General features: G+C 35.1%; 1 protein-coding gene across 2 annotated transcripts in view; it reads left to right on the forward strand.

The window, feature by feature from the left end:
- The window catches only part of gria4a (glutamate receptor, ionotropic, AMPA 4a), a 106,422-nt gene that overhangs the window by 49,002 nt on the left and 40,976 nt on the right, over nt 1–16,444 (forward strand). For both annotated transcript variants that reach the window (XM_067365003.1, XM_067365002.1), the window contains exons 8-10: nt 1,406–1,510; nt 1,639–1,746; nt 12,709–12,915. In XM_067365003.1, coding sequence (XP_067221104.1) covers nt 1,406–1,510; nt 1,639–1,746; nt 12,709–12,915 — 420 coding nt within the window. The remainder of the gene's footprint in view (nt 1–1,405; nt 1,511–1,638; nt 1,747–12,708; nt 12,916–16,444) is intronic.

The raw sequence follows: 16,444 nt of genomic DNA on the forward strand, positions 1-16,444 counted from the left end.
TCTATATGACAGGTAGGACTGGGGAGGACTCTGTATTAAAGGTGGGAATGGGTGGAACTCTACAACAGGTAAGAGTTGGAGGGAATCTGTATGACAGGTGGGAGTGGGCAGGACTCTGTATGAATTGACACTGGGCAGGACTCTACAGCTGAGACTTGACAGGGCACTGTCTGAAGGTGAGTGTGGGTGGGACTATAGGACAGGTGGGAGTGGGTGGGCTCTAAGACAGGTAAAACTGCAGGATGCTGAATGAACTGTCAGTGTGGGCAGGAGTCTGTACAACAGGTGGAAGTGGGAAGAACTCAAAACAACGGGTGAGGCTGGGCAAGGTGCTGTCTGACAGGTAAGAATGGACGAGACTCTATGACAGGTGGAAGTAAGGAAGACACTATCTGAAAGGTGAGAGTGAGCAGGGGACTATATGACAGGTAAGAGTGGGAGGGACACAATGACAGGTGGGAGTGGGCAGGACACCATCTGAAAAGTGAGAGTGGGCACAACACCATTTGAAAAGTGAGAGTGGGAGGGACTCTACGACAGGTGGGAGTGGGAGAGACTCTTTGAAAAGTGAGAGTGGGTCTGTATGACAGGTAAGAGTGGGTGGGACACAATGACAGGTGAGAGTGGGCAGGACATCTTCTGAAAAGTGAGAGTGGGTGGGACTCTACGACAGGTGGAAGTGGGTGGGACACTGTTTGAAAAGTGAGAGTGGGCGGGGGTCTATATGACAGGTAAGAATAGGCGGGACTACTACAGGTGGGAGTGGGTGGGACACCGTTTGAAAAGTGAGAGTGGGCGGGACTCTATGACAGTTGGGAGTGGGTGGGACACTGTTTGAAAAGTGAGAGTGGGTGGGACTCTACGACAGGTGGAAGTGGGTGGGACACTGTTTGAAAAGTGAGAGTGGGCGGGGGTCTATATGACAGGTAAGAATAGGCGGGACTACTACAGGTGGGAGTGGGTGGGACACCGTTTGAAAAGTGAGAGTGGGCGGGACTCTATGACAGTTGGGAGTGGGTGGGACACTGTTTGAAAAGTGAGAGTGGGCGGGAGACCGTCTGAAAAGTGAGAATGGGCAGGACTCTACGACTGGTGGGAGTGGGTGGGACACCGTTTGAAAAGTGAGTGGGTGGGATCTATATGACAGGTAAGAGTGGGTGGGACTACAACAGGTGGGAGTTGGCGGGACTCCATGACACTGCAAGATGCAAAGGATGTTGCATAAACTAGCTGTCAAAGCTGTTTAATTACTCTTACACTACTTTTAACTCATCTTAAAGGTTTAATCCACTCTGCAAAATAAACTGTAGCTACAAATGATACTTTTTGTTCCATGCTTAGCAAAAGGGATGTGTTCCCGCTTACCAATACTTCCTTGTGTATTTGTGTGTGTGTGTGTGTAAAGGTGAGAATCCAGGGTCTCACTGGGAATATCCAGTTTGATCATTATGGACGCAGAGTCAACTACACCATGGATGTCTTTGAGCTAAAGAGTAACGGCCCCCGCAAGGTCAGACACACAAAACACTTTCCTGCATTTAGACACACACAAACAAACATTTATACAGATACACACCGTAATTTCACCCAGAAGCTCACATACACTGGATTGATTACTCCATCGTCTATCATCTGCAGATCGGTTACTGGAACGACCTGGATAAATTGGTTCTGGTCCAGAATGAGCTTTCAATGGGCAACGACTCCGCTATGGAGAACAGGACAGTTATCGTCACGACTATAATGGTAATGTACTCACAACCACCCACATCTGCAGTCTTACACATATAGCGCCATCTAGAGGGAGAAAGACATATTTCATCAGTTAGACATACTTGAATAAAACTTACTTGCATTGCTTACTGACTGTATTGGTGAGAGGAACAAGGAAAGAAAGAGAGCCAGTGAAAGAGAGAGAGAGAGAGAGAGAGAGCTGATGGTGCATTAGTTCACTTATCAGAAGGGAACAAGGGGATTACACTGAAGAAAGAATTTACATATGTGTACTAGGTTGATGTTTTAATTTCCCTTAAAAAAGCACCATGGTAATCATTGTTTCCAACAAATCACCATAGTTATTGTTAAGGCGACATCCCACTAGCTGACTCAAAACACCTTGATTTTGGGCAGCGGTGTCACACCTACCGACTGTTTTTGCTGAAACGTTGAAGGTCTGTCACACTCAGCGAATTAATAATGGATGAGATGACAGTCTGAATGACTGCCTTTGACATTTCCATCCTATTCTGTCACGGATTGCTGAAATACGAACAGGAGCACCATGCAAGCAATTATAATAGAATGAATGTATATACGAATATGCAGATACACTATATGACTTTGCATTCGCTGTCAATTCTTTAGCCCGAGAACATTTACATTTACATTAATGCATTTGGAAGACGCATTTACCCAAAAAAACTTTCACTGCAGTCATGCATTCTCTGGCAATGAAACCCATGACCTTGACTCTACTGTTTTAAGCTACAGGAATGCCATATCATGCACAGAAGAAGCTCACTGGTCACTGCCAAGACCATGAGAGCCACCCACTTGCTGGCTCAGATTATTTTAAACTAGATAAAAGTTACATTAAAGTCAAAGGCATTAACAAAAAAAGTTGAGGCGCTATCTGACCTCAGATTCTCCAACAGCTACAGTTTAAAGTTCACAGCTGAAAACCCTAAAAATTCACAGCTCTTTAGCAATTGAAATCAGACAAACTCCAGGCATTCATATTTCAGTAAAGATGCATCTGAACACAAATCTTTTCAGTAGGGTTGGGTATCGTTTGAAATGTAGCAATTCTGGTTCCAATTCTGCTTCTCCTTATCAATTCTTATTCTTATCAATTCCCAGTTTCAATTCCAATATGGTAAAAAATATATATCAAACATATTTATTCTGTCAAAACATTCTGTTGCAGCTGAATATCATGAACAAAAGTAAAAAGCTGTCAGTAATACAATAAGAACAAATAAGCAAATTAGCAATAGCACAAATAAATACAACTGAATAAAGTTCAGAAATTGAAATCATATACAAAATAACACTGCATAGGTTTCTTTTTATAAATATAGATTAATCCTTATTAAAGTTACAAAAGTTATTCAGTCAAGATCAGTGAGTGAATTTCTTTTGTTTTTAACTATCAGTAATGACACAGACAGCAGCAGGTTTATTAGGCTGCTGTCACTTTAAGAGCTGCACGGATCCAATATACTGTTACACATGCATTTTCTTTCTCAACTGTTTACGTTCACTTCAGCCATAACTGACTGTGTTTACGAGGATGTTTTGACAATTTTGTGTGTATTTCTATGTTCAAGTGCAAGAAGATGCAAGAGAACTCAATTCAGTATTCACATGCCGAATTGAGTTCTCTTTCACGTCTTTTTTGGCTTGAATGATTTAAAATCACATTAAAATGCGCACACAGAAATCAATAAGCGGAATAGATATTTTAATTTTATAACAAGTATCTAATCTAATCTTCCCGACCTTAAGTATCCTTTTCAATTCCCAACCCTACTTTTCAGTCACTGTTTTTAATGAAAATCTCAACATTAGAATCAAAAGAACATAGCACATAAGATAAAAATTACACATACTGTTTTTAATATTTGTATTTCATATTTCTTATTTTTAATGATAAGTTTTAATGTCTTAATGTCATTATTGTTTAGTTTTTTTCTGAAAGTTCTTATATTCAGTATTTTGGGCTGAATTTATGTATATGTTAAGTGCTATACATTTTTTTTTTTTTTGATTTTGTTTTAAATATTACAATGTGTGAAGCTTTTCTAATTGCTTTGACTTAAAGCTGCCCCAGTTTTACTGTAGTAACAATGGTATTTTGGCGGAAACTATGGTTACTATGGTAAATTCTGTAAGGGTTTAAATAGGGAAAAGAGCGCTAGAAAATTATACCTTAGCAGGCTCCTCCTCTCTCTCTCTCTCTTTCTCCTTCTCTCTCTTTTCTTTTCTGCCGTGCGCTTTTTAAGGCGATGGAGAATTTTACCTCTGCAGGATCATCATCGTTTCCATCACTGCTAAAGAATCCGCTGTTCAGACACTGAGCAGAGAGAAGAGGACGAGACAACCGTGAGACATCAGAGATAGTGTAACCCCTCTCTCGCATGATTCAGCTGTTTTCAGACACTCCTTCAGCTGGGACTGCAGTGTTAAACATTCAGTAACATTCATCCCACGTACCTGAGGTGCAATGCCAAGGGTGTAAAAAGCAGCTTTGTGGGTATTTCATTTTGTCTTTTTGTGACTGCTTGCCCGTGCTTTATGAATTACACAGTTGGCATTTAAAGGCATCATGAAATCGAAACTGACCCAAGTCACTTTCTTAACAAACGTCCCTGCTCTCATTGTGTACGATAACATCTGTTTTTATAATCTTTAAATATAATAACTTTCTCCGCCTAAGCAACTACTTTCTTGCTAACATAAACAAGGTCACATGGACATTGATACAAACCAATAATAGCAATTAGGGATGCATCGATGTGAAAATTTTGGCCGATACCGATAATTCTCTATATTTGAAAGCCGATAACCGATATATTGGCCGATAAATCTAAATCCCAATTTTTATATAATTTTTGAGAGCCTGATTACAAATACAAAAGTCTCACCATTAAAATCCACATCCAATCACACAATTATAACGTTTTCATTATAATATCATGTAGCCTAAATGACAGACTTGCACTGTACATGTTGCACTTAACTGTATTTTCTTTTTGAAGTGATTTCAATCATATTTCAAGCAATTTAAAACCATCATGATGAACAGTGCGCATCTGAACAAGTGTCTCAGCTGAAGGAAATAATCCATTATTTATCGGCTTTAATATATCGGCCAATTTTTCTTATTGGGCCGATAACGATAACATTAAAAATGAATATGGATATGGTGGTGGATATATCATGAATGCCTAATAGCATTGATCCTATAAAATCCAGATTAATAAATTCAAGCCTTACCATTAATTATTTCCCAATGATATTCAGGTTTACTCGGAAATATTTAATATTACAGCAGTTAAATATATATAAAACCAGGAACATGTAAAAAACGAAATGTTTTTTTGTATATATAAATGTTGCCACAATTTAGTGCACGTTATTCTAAAGAGAAAAATGTTTTTAAATCTTTTATCTAAATGTAATAACTTTATAGACTTTTCTGCTGACATAATCATGGTCGCATGGGTGGGGAAAAATAATATTAACCAATAATATCATAGCAAATGATTCAATCAAACCCATAACATAAATATAATTCACTCTAAAATTATGGAGGTTAGAGCATTATGGCACATTATGGATTTTATGTTGCCTTTAAATGTCCTGAAAAACATCAGAGGATTGCGTTTCATGGAGGTCTGGTTACTTGAGATGGTGTTTTCTGTGTTTATGGTGACTGGAGGATGACCTTCATCACAATGAGGAGCATTGATATACTATTATAGTTTATATATATATATATATATATATATATATATATATATATATATATATATATATATATATATATATTAATATTTTAATTAGTTTATTTTCTGTTAACAATTTTTTTTATTATTATTTCAACAAGTAACAAAAATGTTTTTTAATGGTTTTAGTTGTAGTTAGTTTCACTTTTGGTTTTATTTTAGTTGTGATAATAACCCTGAAGCAAACTTGAAGTCTCTTTCCCTGAATTCATGTGACAGTGATATGATCCACTAACTGCCCTGAATCTTTGAAATGCAAGCATGTTAGACTGTTTGTACATTCATCAGGATCATACATCATTCAAAACTGAATTGAGACTACATTTTAGGCCGCATTCACACTGCAGGTCACAATGCACAATTCTGATTTGTTGACTATAGCTTACAGTACATCTTCTTTTAAAAGTGACCCATATCCGATATGCACTATACACTTGGACTTGGCGAAACAACCCAAGGTACTGTAGAAGTACTGACTCGGAAAAGCAATGGATGTGGAGATTTTGCTTTCCACACCATCATTAAAGGTTTGCAAAACGTTGAATTGAGCTTTCATCCTCCATTGCGCCACTGAAAAGAGTCATGTGATTGAGGTTGGTGTCCATCTGAGTTGGCATCATTCTCCATCGCCGCTTTTTCAATGAAGTACGACTCGCATTGATGGGAATATCCGATCTATTGGCTTACGTGGCGGATGAATATGCATGTATCCGATTCATTTCAGATTTATTTCCACATATGAATGAAGCCTGAAAACGATCAGAGAATATCAGAATCCAACTTTTTTCGTGGGACATATCCAATCTGTGCCGCATGGGAGGAAAAAAAAAAATCGGAATTGGGTCACTTGAACCATGTAATGTAAATGCAGCCATAATGTCCAATTTAATTCTCTCCAAAACTCCTCAAGCACATTAGTTAAACGTTTGTGACACAGCTTGTAGAATCTCCATTCTAAATACAGCCTACAGGAAGCAACTAGTGTACAGTGTCACGGTGACAGCATTTCCAAATAGTTTTTTACGCCAAGTCACGGCCTTTGCAAAGAATATAAAGGCCTGATCTCTTTCGCTGTCTCTCACTCTCTCGCTTCTGGTGAGGATTTTACCCTTGGTTACACACATAGTGGCTGCTGAAGTGTGTGAGTGTGTGTGTTGATGATCTGACTTAACTGCAGAAAACTGAGACAAAACAGCTTGATTTAGATTCTGTGCTGTGACACTGATGTATTAATCTCTGTTGAAAATGTAAAACATGAATTGAAATTCACCTGTTTACTGTTAAGGGATAGTTCACCCAAAAATGAAATGGAAAATCTGTCGTCATTTACTCATTTAACTACTTGAGGGGGAGTAATTTATACAAACCTGTATACATTTCTTTGTTCTGCTGAACACAAAGGAAGAATGTTTGTAACCAAACAGATCTACTCTAAAAAGTTTTTGTTTTGTAAATAAACTTATTTATAAATAAACAGTTAATGTATATTTACTAGTAAAAATATTTAAAAAAATAATTTATTTAAAAGATGCAAGAAAATTACTTTTATTTAAAAGTACTTTTCATTCAGTAAATTTGATTTATTTAAAGGTGCAATATGTAAGATTTTGCAGTAACATATAGGCCAGTGTTATATATTTTGTTCACTTGAGTACTTACAATATCCCCAAATGTTTGCAACTATTTGTAAATCATGAGAAAATTGCAGTTTTACCCAAGACTGCGGGACGTGTGAGGAGTCGCCTGTCAATGGCGTCATACCCGCGTTACCCTCGGTTTCCGTTTTATTTTTTAGAAACCATGGAAACACCAAAGACGCTTTAATATTTACATGTTTTAATAGACAAGGGAACAACTGTTTGGTTACGTTTATAGACAGAAAACTAATTGTTGTTATATAGCTCAACACATTTAGTCTTATTGTTTAAATCTAATTTTCTTGATTTTTTGCGAGTCTCATGCTTTACCATGCCTCAGAGAAAAACACTATTTTGTGAAGTAGCTAACATAGCATAATCAGATGCAGCTTTATTTTTAGTAACAGTAATACAGCATTTTCTCCATTATACAATATGTTTTAAAATTAATTGCATGCCATTTATCAACACAATCATCCAGCATTTAATATGATATTGTAAAATCGATCTATCTTACTGCAGTGTGTAACAGTGTCTCACAGCAGCCGCCGAGCGAACGCACAGAGTAACGTTATAACATCATTTTCAACACTCTCAAATGTATCTAATATGATAAACAGAGCTGCGTTACCTCATACTCATGACCGGAAAAGCGGAAGTGGCGCCGGCGACTGTGTCATAATAAAAGTCCCGCTGCTCGTGAGGCGTGTGTTGATCAATCGCTCCAGCTCCTCGTTCAGCTCCACAACACTCGCTCCTGCTCTGCTTCATACTACAGTAACGTTAATAATCACATCCATGAACATGATTTCTGCCAGAGTCCAATCCCGATTCTTTTCCACCGGCTGTGAGGTGAAGACCACATGTCCCAAGATTCTGCGCTCAAACTTGGTGTCATCAAGCTACGCCTTTGTTTTGAATAGGCCTCTAGCGACCTCTAGCGAACAGAAATCTTACATACTGCACCTTTAAGGATAAATTACAAGAATATTTACTAAACGAAAAGTATATTTATTTAAAAAAAAAAATATTCACTTATACACAATAAGGAAACAAAAAGGAATTATTTCGTAAATTAAAATTAAATTAAAATAAACAGTAAAAAAAAAAAAACTTCTAAAAAAGATTAAATATTTTATTGGTTTACATGCATGTCATGTGACTGACATCAGAGAACTGTAGGCGTTGCATGTTGTAATTAACGCAATTAAAACGTTCACATCCCAGTAGAGCTCGTAATTACAACTTTTGAGCTGGGAATTTTCTGAGAGCTCCTACTTGTACCACCTGACCACTGCAGAATCATTTGACATACATCACGTAATGTCGAAATCACGATAATTGTGATGGTGTAAATGCATGCGAGCATGCATACTGTAGGTGTTGCTAAATTATTTTAAAATGAACTTAAAATCTCATAGGGACTAATTAATTAATTATAAATGTAAATATTTTAGGTCAAAGGGGTTCGGCTGACTGTGAATCTGTTTGGCTACTGCTGAAATGAATGCAGCCTTTCTAACATCTTGCCAATTTAACTCCGGTTAACCTTAATATAAAAAGGTTATGGCTATAATAGCAAATAATGATACATTTGAGAAAATAAGATCCACCATTGGGATAGATGGAGATGAGCTTGACCTTCAGCCTCCACATCTCAGCAGTGTTCGCCGCTGGGGTTTCAGATCTCCCACAATCCACTGCAAACGCACACTGACGCCAATCCGATATGAAACGCACACTTTACACAGCCACATTAATGCAAAATAAATAAAACATTTTGTTCCTCATTAAATATATTTTTGTTGTGTTAGCAGAATGGCTTGCAAATGCCATTTCAAACAAGAACTGTGTAATTATACAATGTGAGCACAAACAAACGGGGCGATTCTTACTATAAATAGACACCTTAATTAATCCAATGAGAGTTCTGGAATCGATCAAGCGTAAATGTGACAGATGCAGAGCAGCGTATCACGATGCACAAGCAACACATCCAGATGTGTCTGTGATAGATAGACAGTGGATGTGTGTTTGAGTTTATGGTTTGATGGGTGCGACGTGGGCTTCAGGCGGAGAGAGAGAGAGAGAAAGAGATGGAGAGAAAGATTGCTGAGTAACTGATAGCTGTAATTAGTGTAACTCCAGGCTGAGGCGTGTTCATTCTGTGTAACGTTCATTAACTCCACGCCTGCAGACAGCAGCCTATTTATCTAGACTGAAGCCTGTGAGATCAGGAGAATAAGCCATTCCGGCCACACACTCATTCATTCATTCATTCTTTCTTTCTTTTCTTACATTAATTAACTTTTCACCTGGAAAGGACATTAATGTAAGAAAAGAAGTGGAGAGAGTGTTTTAGTCAAATGATTCAGTCATAATTCAGCTTAACCGACCCATTAAAGCAATATTCCATCTTAAAGGAATCGTTCTCTTCAAAGTGAAAATGCAATCATCATTTACTCACCGTCATGTCGTTCCAAACTGTATGACTTTATTTATTCTGTGGAACATAAAAAGAGATGTTTAGCATCTATATGCATACTACAAAAGTTATTGTTGGAAATATATTTCATGAACTATATCTATGAACAGCATCGGTGACATGCTCAGATAGGCCTAATAGCAAGTAAATATTTAAATGTGTTTATTTTAAAAAAATTTACAAGTACGTTTACTGTAAACTTTTTGTGCGGTAATAAATTATTTATATATTTATAGGTAAATATAAAAATAAATAATTTATTTAAAACTAAATAACACTTCTTGTTCAGTAAATATACTTGTATTTTATTTTTAAATAAATTATTCATTTAAATATTTACTAGTAAATAAATACATTTATTTAAAAATTATATTTACTCCAAACACTTTTTATTAAAAATTTAGTAAATATTTACATTAATAATACATTACAAGTATATTTAAACTTAACACTTCTTGTTCAAAATCTATATTTACTGATAAATTTATCTAAATAATTTATATAAAAATAAATCACAAGTATATTTACTCCAAAAACATAAAACATAAAAAATATACGTTTCATTTTTAAATATATTATTTATTTATATATTGACTAGTAAATATATACATTTATTTAAAAATAAATTACAAATATATTTACTCTAAACTTTTTGTTCAGTAATAATTTATTTATATATTTACTAGTCAATATATAAATAAATAATTTATTTAAAAATGAATCACAAGTATATTCGATCCAAACACACTTTTGTTTAGTTAATATACTGATTTTTAATTTTTTAAAAACATTTTAATTTACTAGTAAATATTTACATTAACAATTCATTTAAAAATAAACTACAAGTATATTTTACCGTCACACTTCTTGTTCAGTAAAAATAAATTCTATATTTACTAATTAAAAACAATATTTAATAAATAAATCACAAATATATTTACTCCAAACACACTTTCTGTTTAGTAAATATATTTACATTATTTATTTTAAATTAATTAATTTATTTTTAAATTTATAATTTATTAGTAAATATTTACATTAACATTACATTACTTATTTTTAAGTATACAAGTATATTTAAACTTAAAACTTGCTCTGTAAAAAAAATATATATATATATATATATATATATATATATATATATATATATATATATATATATATATATATATATATATATATATATATATATATATATATATATATATATATATATATATATATATATATATGTGGGTCAAATATGGACAAACCCAATAAAAATTTAACCCAACAGCTGGGTTTGTGTATATATATATATATATATATATATATATATATATATATATATATATATATATATATATATAAAATTTTTCAAAAAATAATTCACAGTATTTTTATATTTAATAGAAAATACAGAAATTAACCATTTTTTCAAAAATAAATTAAAAGTATAATCACTCTTAACGCACTGTGTTAATTTTAACACAATAAAGGACAAGAAGAAATTGTTTTCAGTAAATCCACAGCACACATGTGATCCATATAGTAAAATAACTTGGGATATTCTTAAACATCATGTTTACATCCTGCTCTCATGTGCCTTCATATCCAGAAGAATGAGTTTCCATTTCAGTGTCAAAGTGAAAGAAAATTTGACCTCCAAACATGTAAAATAATGTATAAACAATGTAAAATAATTGACCATCAAATGAATGTACTTGTGTAAATGTCAATCATGTGTTGTTTGTCTGTCTAAATGATTCCTGCTTTAATGTTTAGATTGATAGAAATGATCTCTTTATTGGATTTTCAATATATGAACTTGTTTAATGTAATTTGCTCATTTGATTATCATTGACCAATTGATTACAGTGACTAAATGTTTGCACTCTAATGGCTTTAATGTAAATCAATGTTTTGCATTATGTCCTCATAATTCTCACAGGCAGTTGTATAAATGTGTGGAAATAATTAAAAATAAATGTTTTGATTCATAGTGTTAATCTTGTCAGTCAAGCTTTTATTGACCGCAAAGCTAATGAGCTTCACCAACACATATTGCACCCATAAATGAGTGTAATGAGTGTCTTACACAAGAGTACTAGTAAGTTTACACACATTCATGAATGCAGTCAGTTAATGTTTATCCCAACAAACTCATGATATGTAAATAATAAATTGTTTTTATTCTCAAACACTTTAGATAACCATCTATCCTAGTGTTTTGAAGAATTTAGAAACATAAACACTGATGTGAAGAACCTATAATGAAATATCAAGGACTTTTTAATCTCTCAAGAACCATATAAAGCTGAAAATGGTTCTTAAAAGGATAGATCACCCAAAAATGAAATTTATCCAATGATTTACTCACCCTCAAGCCATCCTAAGTGTATATGACTTCTTCTTTCAGACGAACACAATCAGAAATATATTTAAAAGTATCCTGGCTCTTCCAAGCTTTATAATGGGAGTGAATGGGGTGGTGAGATTTTGAAGCCCAAAAAATGCATCCATCCATCATAAAAGTAATCCATACGACTCTAGGGGGTTAATAAAGACCTTCTGAAGTGAAGTGATGGGTTTTGTAAGAAAAATATCCATATTTAAAACTTAATAAACTACAATAACTAGCTTCCGGCTGACGACTGTACGCATCGATTTGTGGCGTATGGCATATAAAGTTTAAAAAAAAAACATCGCTTCACTTCAGAAGGTCTTTATTAACCCTCTGGAGCCGAATGGATTATTTTTATGATGGATGGATGCATTTTTTTGGGGGGCTTCAAAATCTTGCCCCCCATTCACTCCCATTATAAAGCTTGGAAGAGCCAGGATATTTTTAAATATATATCAGATTGTGTTCGTCTGAAAGAAGATAGTCATATACACCTACGTAGGATGGCTTGAGGGTGATTAAATCATGGGATAATTTTCATTTTTGGGTGAACCATCCCTTTAATAAGTTCCAAGGTTCTAAAGAACTTTTATTTTTAAACCTGTAATTAATAATACAGTTTAATTCTGAGGTCAGCTTGACCATCTCTGCCCACCTCTCTCTCTTTCTCTCTTTCTCTGTTTGTGTGTTTAGGAAGGACCATACGTGATGTTGAAGAAGAACTGGGAGATGTATGAAGGTAACGACCAGTTCGAAGGCTACTGCGTGGATCTGGCTTCCGAGATTGCCAAGCACATTGGCATCAAGTACAAGATCTCCATCGTTCCGGATGGGAAGTACGGAGCCAGGGATCCAGAGACAAAGATCTGGAACGGCATGGTTGGGGAGCTGGTGTACGGGGTGAGAAGAGTCTGCGTGTTTAACATACATGCATATATAAACTAATGTTCAAAAGTTTGGGGTCGCTTAGATTTTTTATGTTTTTGAAGTCTCTTCTGCTCATCACGAGTGCATTTACTGGATACAGTAAAAACAGTAATATGTGAATATATAGTAAAATCTAAATTTTCAGCATCATTACTCCAGTATTCAGTGTCACATGATCCTTCAAAAATCATTCTAATATCTGCTGTTGTTATTTTTAACTAAAACAAAAACAATTAACAATTTAGTTCCCTTTCGAGAGAACTCGCGCTGCATCCGATAGGATCCCAAAGTGATCCTATCAGATGCAGGGTCTCGTTCCCTTTCTCAGGGAACTATGGTTACATACGTAACCTGAGACATTCCCTTTCGAGGGAACTCACGCTGCATCCGATAGGATCCCAAAGTGATCCTATTGGATACAGGGTCTCGTTCCCTTTCTCAAGGAACTATGGTTACATACGTAACCTGAGACGTTCCCTTTCGAGGGAACTCGCGCTGCGTCTGATAGGATCCCAAAGTGATCCTATTGGATGCAGGGTCTCGTTCCCTTTCTCAAGGAACTATGGTTACATACGCAACCTGAGACGTTCCCTTTCGAGGGAACTCGCGCTGCGTCTGATAGGATCACAAAGTGATCCTATTGGATGCAGGGTCTCGTTCCCTTTCTCAGGGAACTATGGTTACATACGTAACCTGTAGCCTCGCGCTGTGTCCAATAGGATTGCTTTGGGATCCTATCGGATGCAGCGTCTCGTTCCCTTTCTCAGGGAACTATGGTTACATACATAACCTGAGACGTTTTCTGTTATTGAATTAAAACTGGAATAAAATGAAATATAAATATTAGATATTGATATGTAATATTAAATATTCATATTGGAAAAACTTAAATTTAAAAGAAAATTGGCAATTAACTGAAATAAAATGAGTAAAACTAAAACTGAAATAAAAAATAAAATACGAAAGTACAAAACAAAATTACTAAAATGAAAATGAAAACTGAAAATATAAAAATGAGTGCTGTCAAATACATTAATCGCATCTAACATAAAAGTTTGTGTTTATATAATCAATATGTGTGCGTGTGTGTAGATGCAATTAATTGAAATTAATTGATTTGACAGCCCTAATAAAAATACAAGCTAATACAAAACATTAATAAATACTATAATAGTATATAAAATACCAAAATAACACAGATGAGACCTTATTGTAAAGCATTTCACATGCTGACAAAGCCGATTAGTTAGATTATGTTTGCTCAAATTGTTTGCAACTATTGACTTATTTGATTTAATTGTCTAAGTCAATTTGCATCTTTAATTTCCCACCAATAAGAAAAAACACGAAATAACAAGAAAATCAGGCAGAGAAAGAAATTGGTTTCTATAAACCGACAGCACATTCTCTAATTTCAATATGTTAATCCTCCGCCTGAAGCAGGAGCGTCTGCTGTTTGGCCAGAGCTGAAGGTGTGTTTGCTGTCAGGGATGGACGCTGCGTTTGTTCATCTACTCATAGGGTTTATACTGTCAGAGCTTAAGGCGTTTTCTCTTTTACACGCAGCCAGAAGTATTAACGCCATTATTCAGCGCACAAGTACATAAAATCAGTCACTCGTACGTCCCCTCTCTGACATCTCGCTGCGACTCCAACAGCGAAAGGCAAATGCTCCTGCCGACGAGTGTTAATGAGCTCAGGGAGAGTACAGATGCGCATCTTTCTGCCCCATTAAACACCCTCATCCACCAACCTGCTCTTCACCAATACACACTCTCATCCACCGATACATTGTCTGAAGAGCTCCACGACAGGGTCGCAAACGTAAAAGTGCCATACAAGTCTTAAACTTATGTAATTGTTATTTTGTTTTTGTTTGTTTTGTTTCTGTTTTTGTGATATGGATGCCCTTTCACTCATCATGTCATTATACTGCAAAACAAATTTACCTGCGAGTATTAATAAAGTAACCTAACCAAACCTAAACTCTCCAGAGAGATTTATAGATTTAACGATAACGTATAAACCTTTTCACGAGAGGCCAGAGGGTGTTAAACAACATTATTAGACACTCGCCTGGTCTGTGCTCAAATATTTCTGTGTAATGACCACTAAACTGTATATTTCTGTGTATTTCACCAGTGAAACCAGCACCAGTGCTAGTTTCATGTCTTTCATTGTGTCTTTTTTTTACACTTAATGAAATACTTTGAGGTAATGTCCATTATTTATTTAGCAAGTAAAGACAGGATCATGTACAATCAGCCACGCTGTAAAAAAAAAAAAAAAAAATACTGTTTTCTAGCAAAAGGACAATCAAACATTTTATATTTAGTACAAGTTTTCCATGTTTTATAGCGGTTGCACCGAATGACCTGATGTTTCAGGACATGCGTATGAACAAGTGAAAACATGAATTTTCCAAATAGTTAAGAGAGAGTTAGTTACTTTGCTTCATGACTGTGTCGTACTTTGCAGGTGTCTGAATGATGTCAAATCCTGTCACATGATACCGCATGACTTTGTCCAAAATGGTCCAAATATTGGTTACACCGAATGACGTCAATGAAGTTCATTTTTCTAGACATTGTTTCTCATAACAAAGCAATGACTTCTACACATAATTTTAACACCATTTTGCACTATGTTGATATATGATGTTATAAAATCATGCCAGAATAAAAAATATATACATTTATTACATTTTAAGATATTTTAATCACAAATGAAATGGCTGTATTGGCCTTTGGACGGTTAAACCGAATGACCTTTTGACACTTCAAAATCTTTAAAACACATTTATATGTAGCAAAATATAATTAAATCCTTTTGGATTCAATAAAAGAGATCTAGTTGTACTACCTGTCATACTTTGGATGTCATATCTTTGTTTTTTATTATTATTAAGGCCTTTGGCAGAAAAAAATGACCTGTCACGTCACTGACCCAAAGCACTCATGTTGCTTCATAAAGGAGGTTAAACTACTGGAGTCACATGGATTACGGTCTTTACTACCTTTCTGGGGCTTGAAAGTGGAAGTTGTGTCACTGGAGAGACAGAAAGCTCTCAGATTTAATTAAAAAGATTTTTTCATTTGTGTTCCGAAGATTAATTTTTGAAGCAAGATCAAAAACCATCAGAATCTTCACTGATATCAGGGTATACTGTATGCATGTGCAGCAAAACTCCACAGCCAGCCAGATTCATCCAAAAAATGACATAAAATATGCCCCAAAACCCAGACTGTTTTGATTACATCATCGTCATATATTCAGAGGAATAGTTCATTCATTTCCTAATAAAAAATATTAAGTAAACGGCATTCAGCAGCATAATCTACAGCGCCATAACAAAAGAAATTGCAACTGTTCTTGCTCTCTGCAATGAATACGATCAGATAGACTGGGTACTGAGAAAGAATACATTATTGAAATAATTGTGTTTTCTTCTCTGACTGCACACAAAAACAAAGAATACATTTCTGAAAGAATCGTGTTTTCT

Source organism: Chanodichthys erythropterus, chromosome 17, assembly GCF_024489055.1.
Source record: "Chanodichthys erythropterus isolate Z2021 chromosome 17, ASM2448905v1, whole genome shotgun sequence".
Classification (NCBI taxonomy): domain Eukaryota; kingdom Metazoa; phylum Chordata; class Actinopteri; order Cypriniformes; family Xenocyprididae; genus Chanodichthys; species Chanodichthys erythropterus.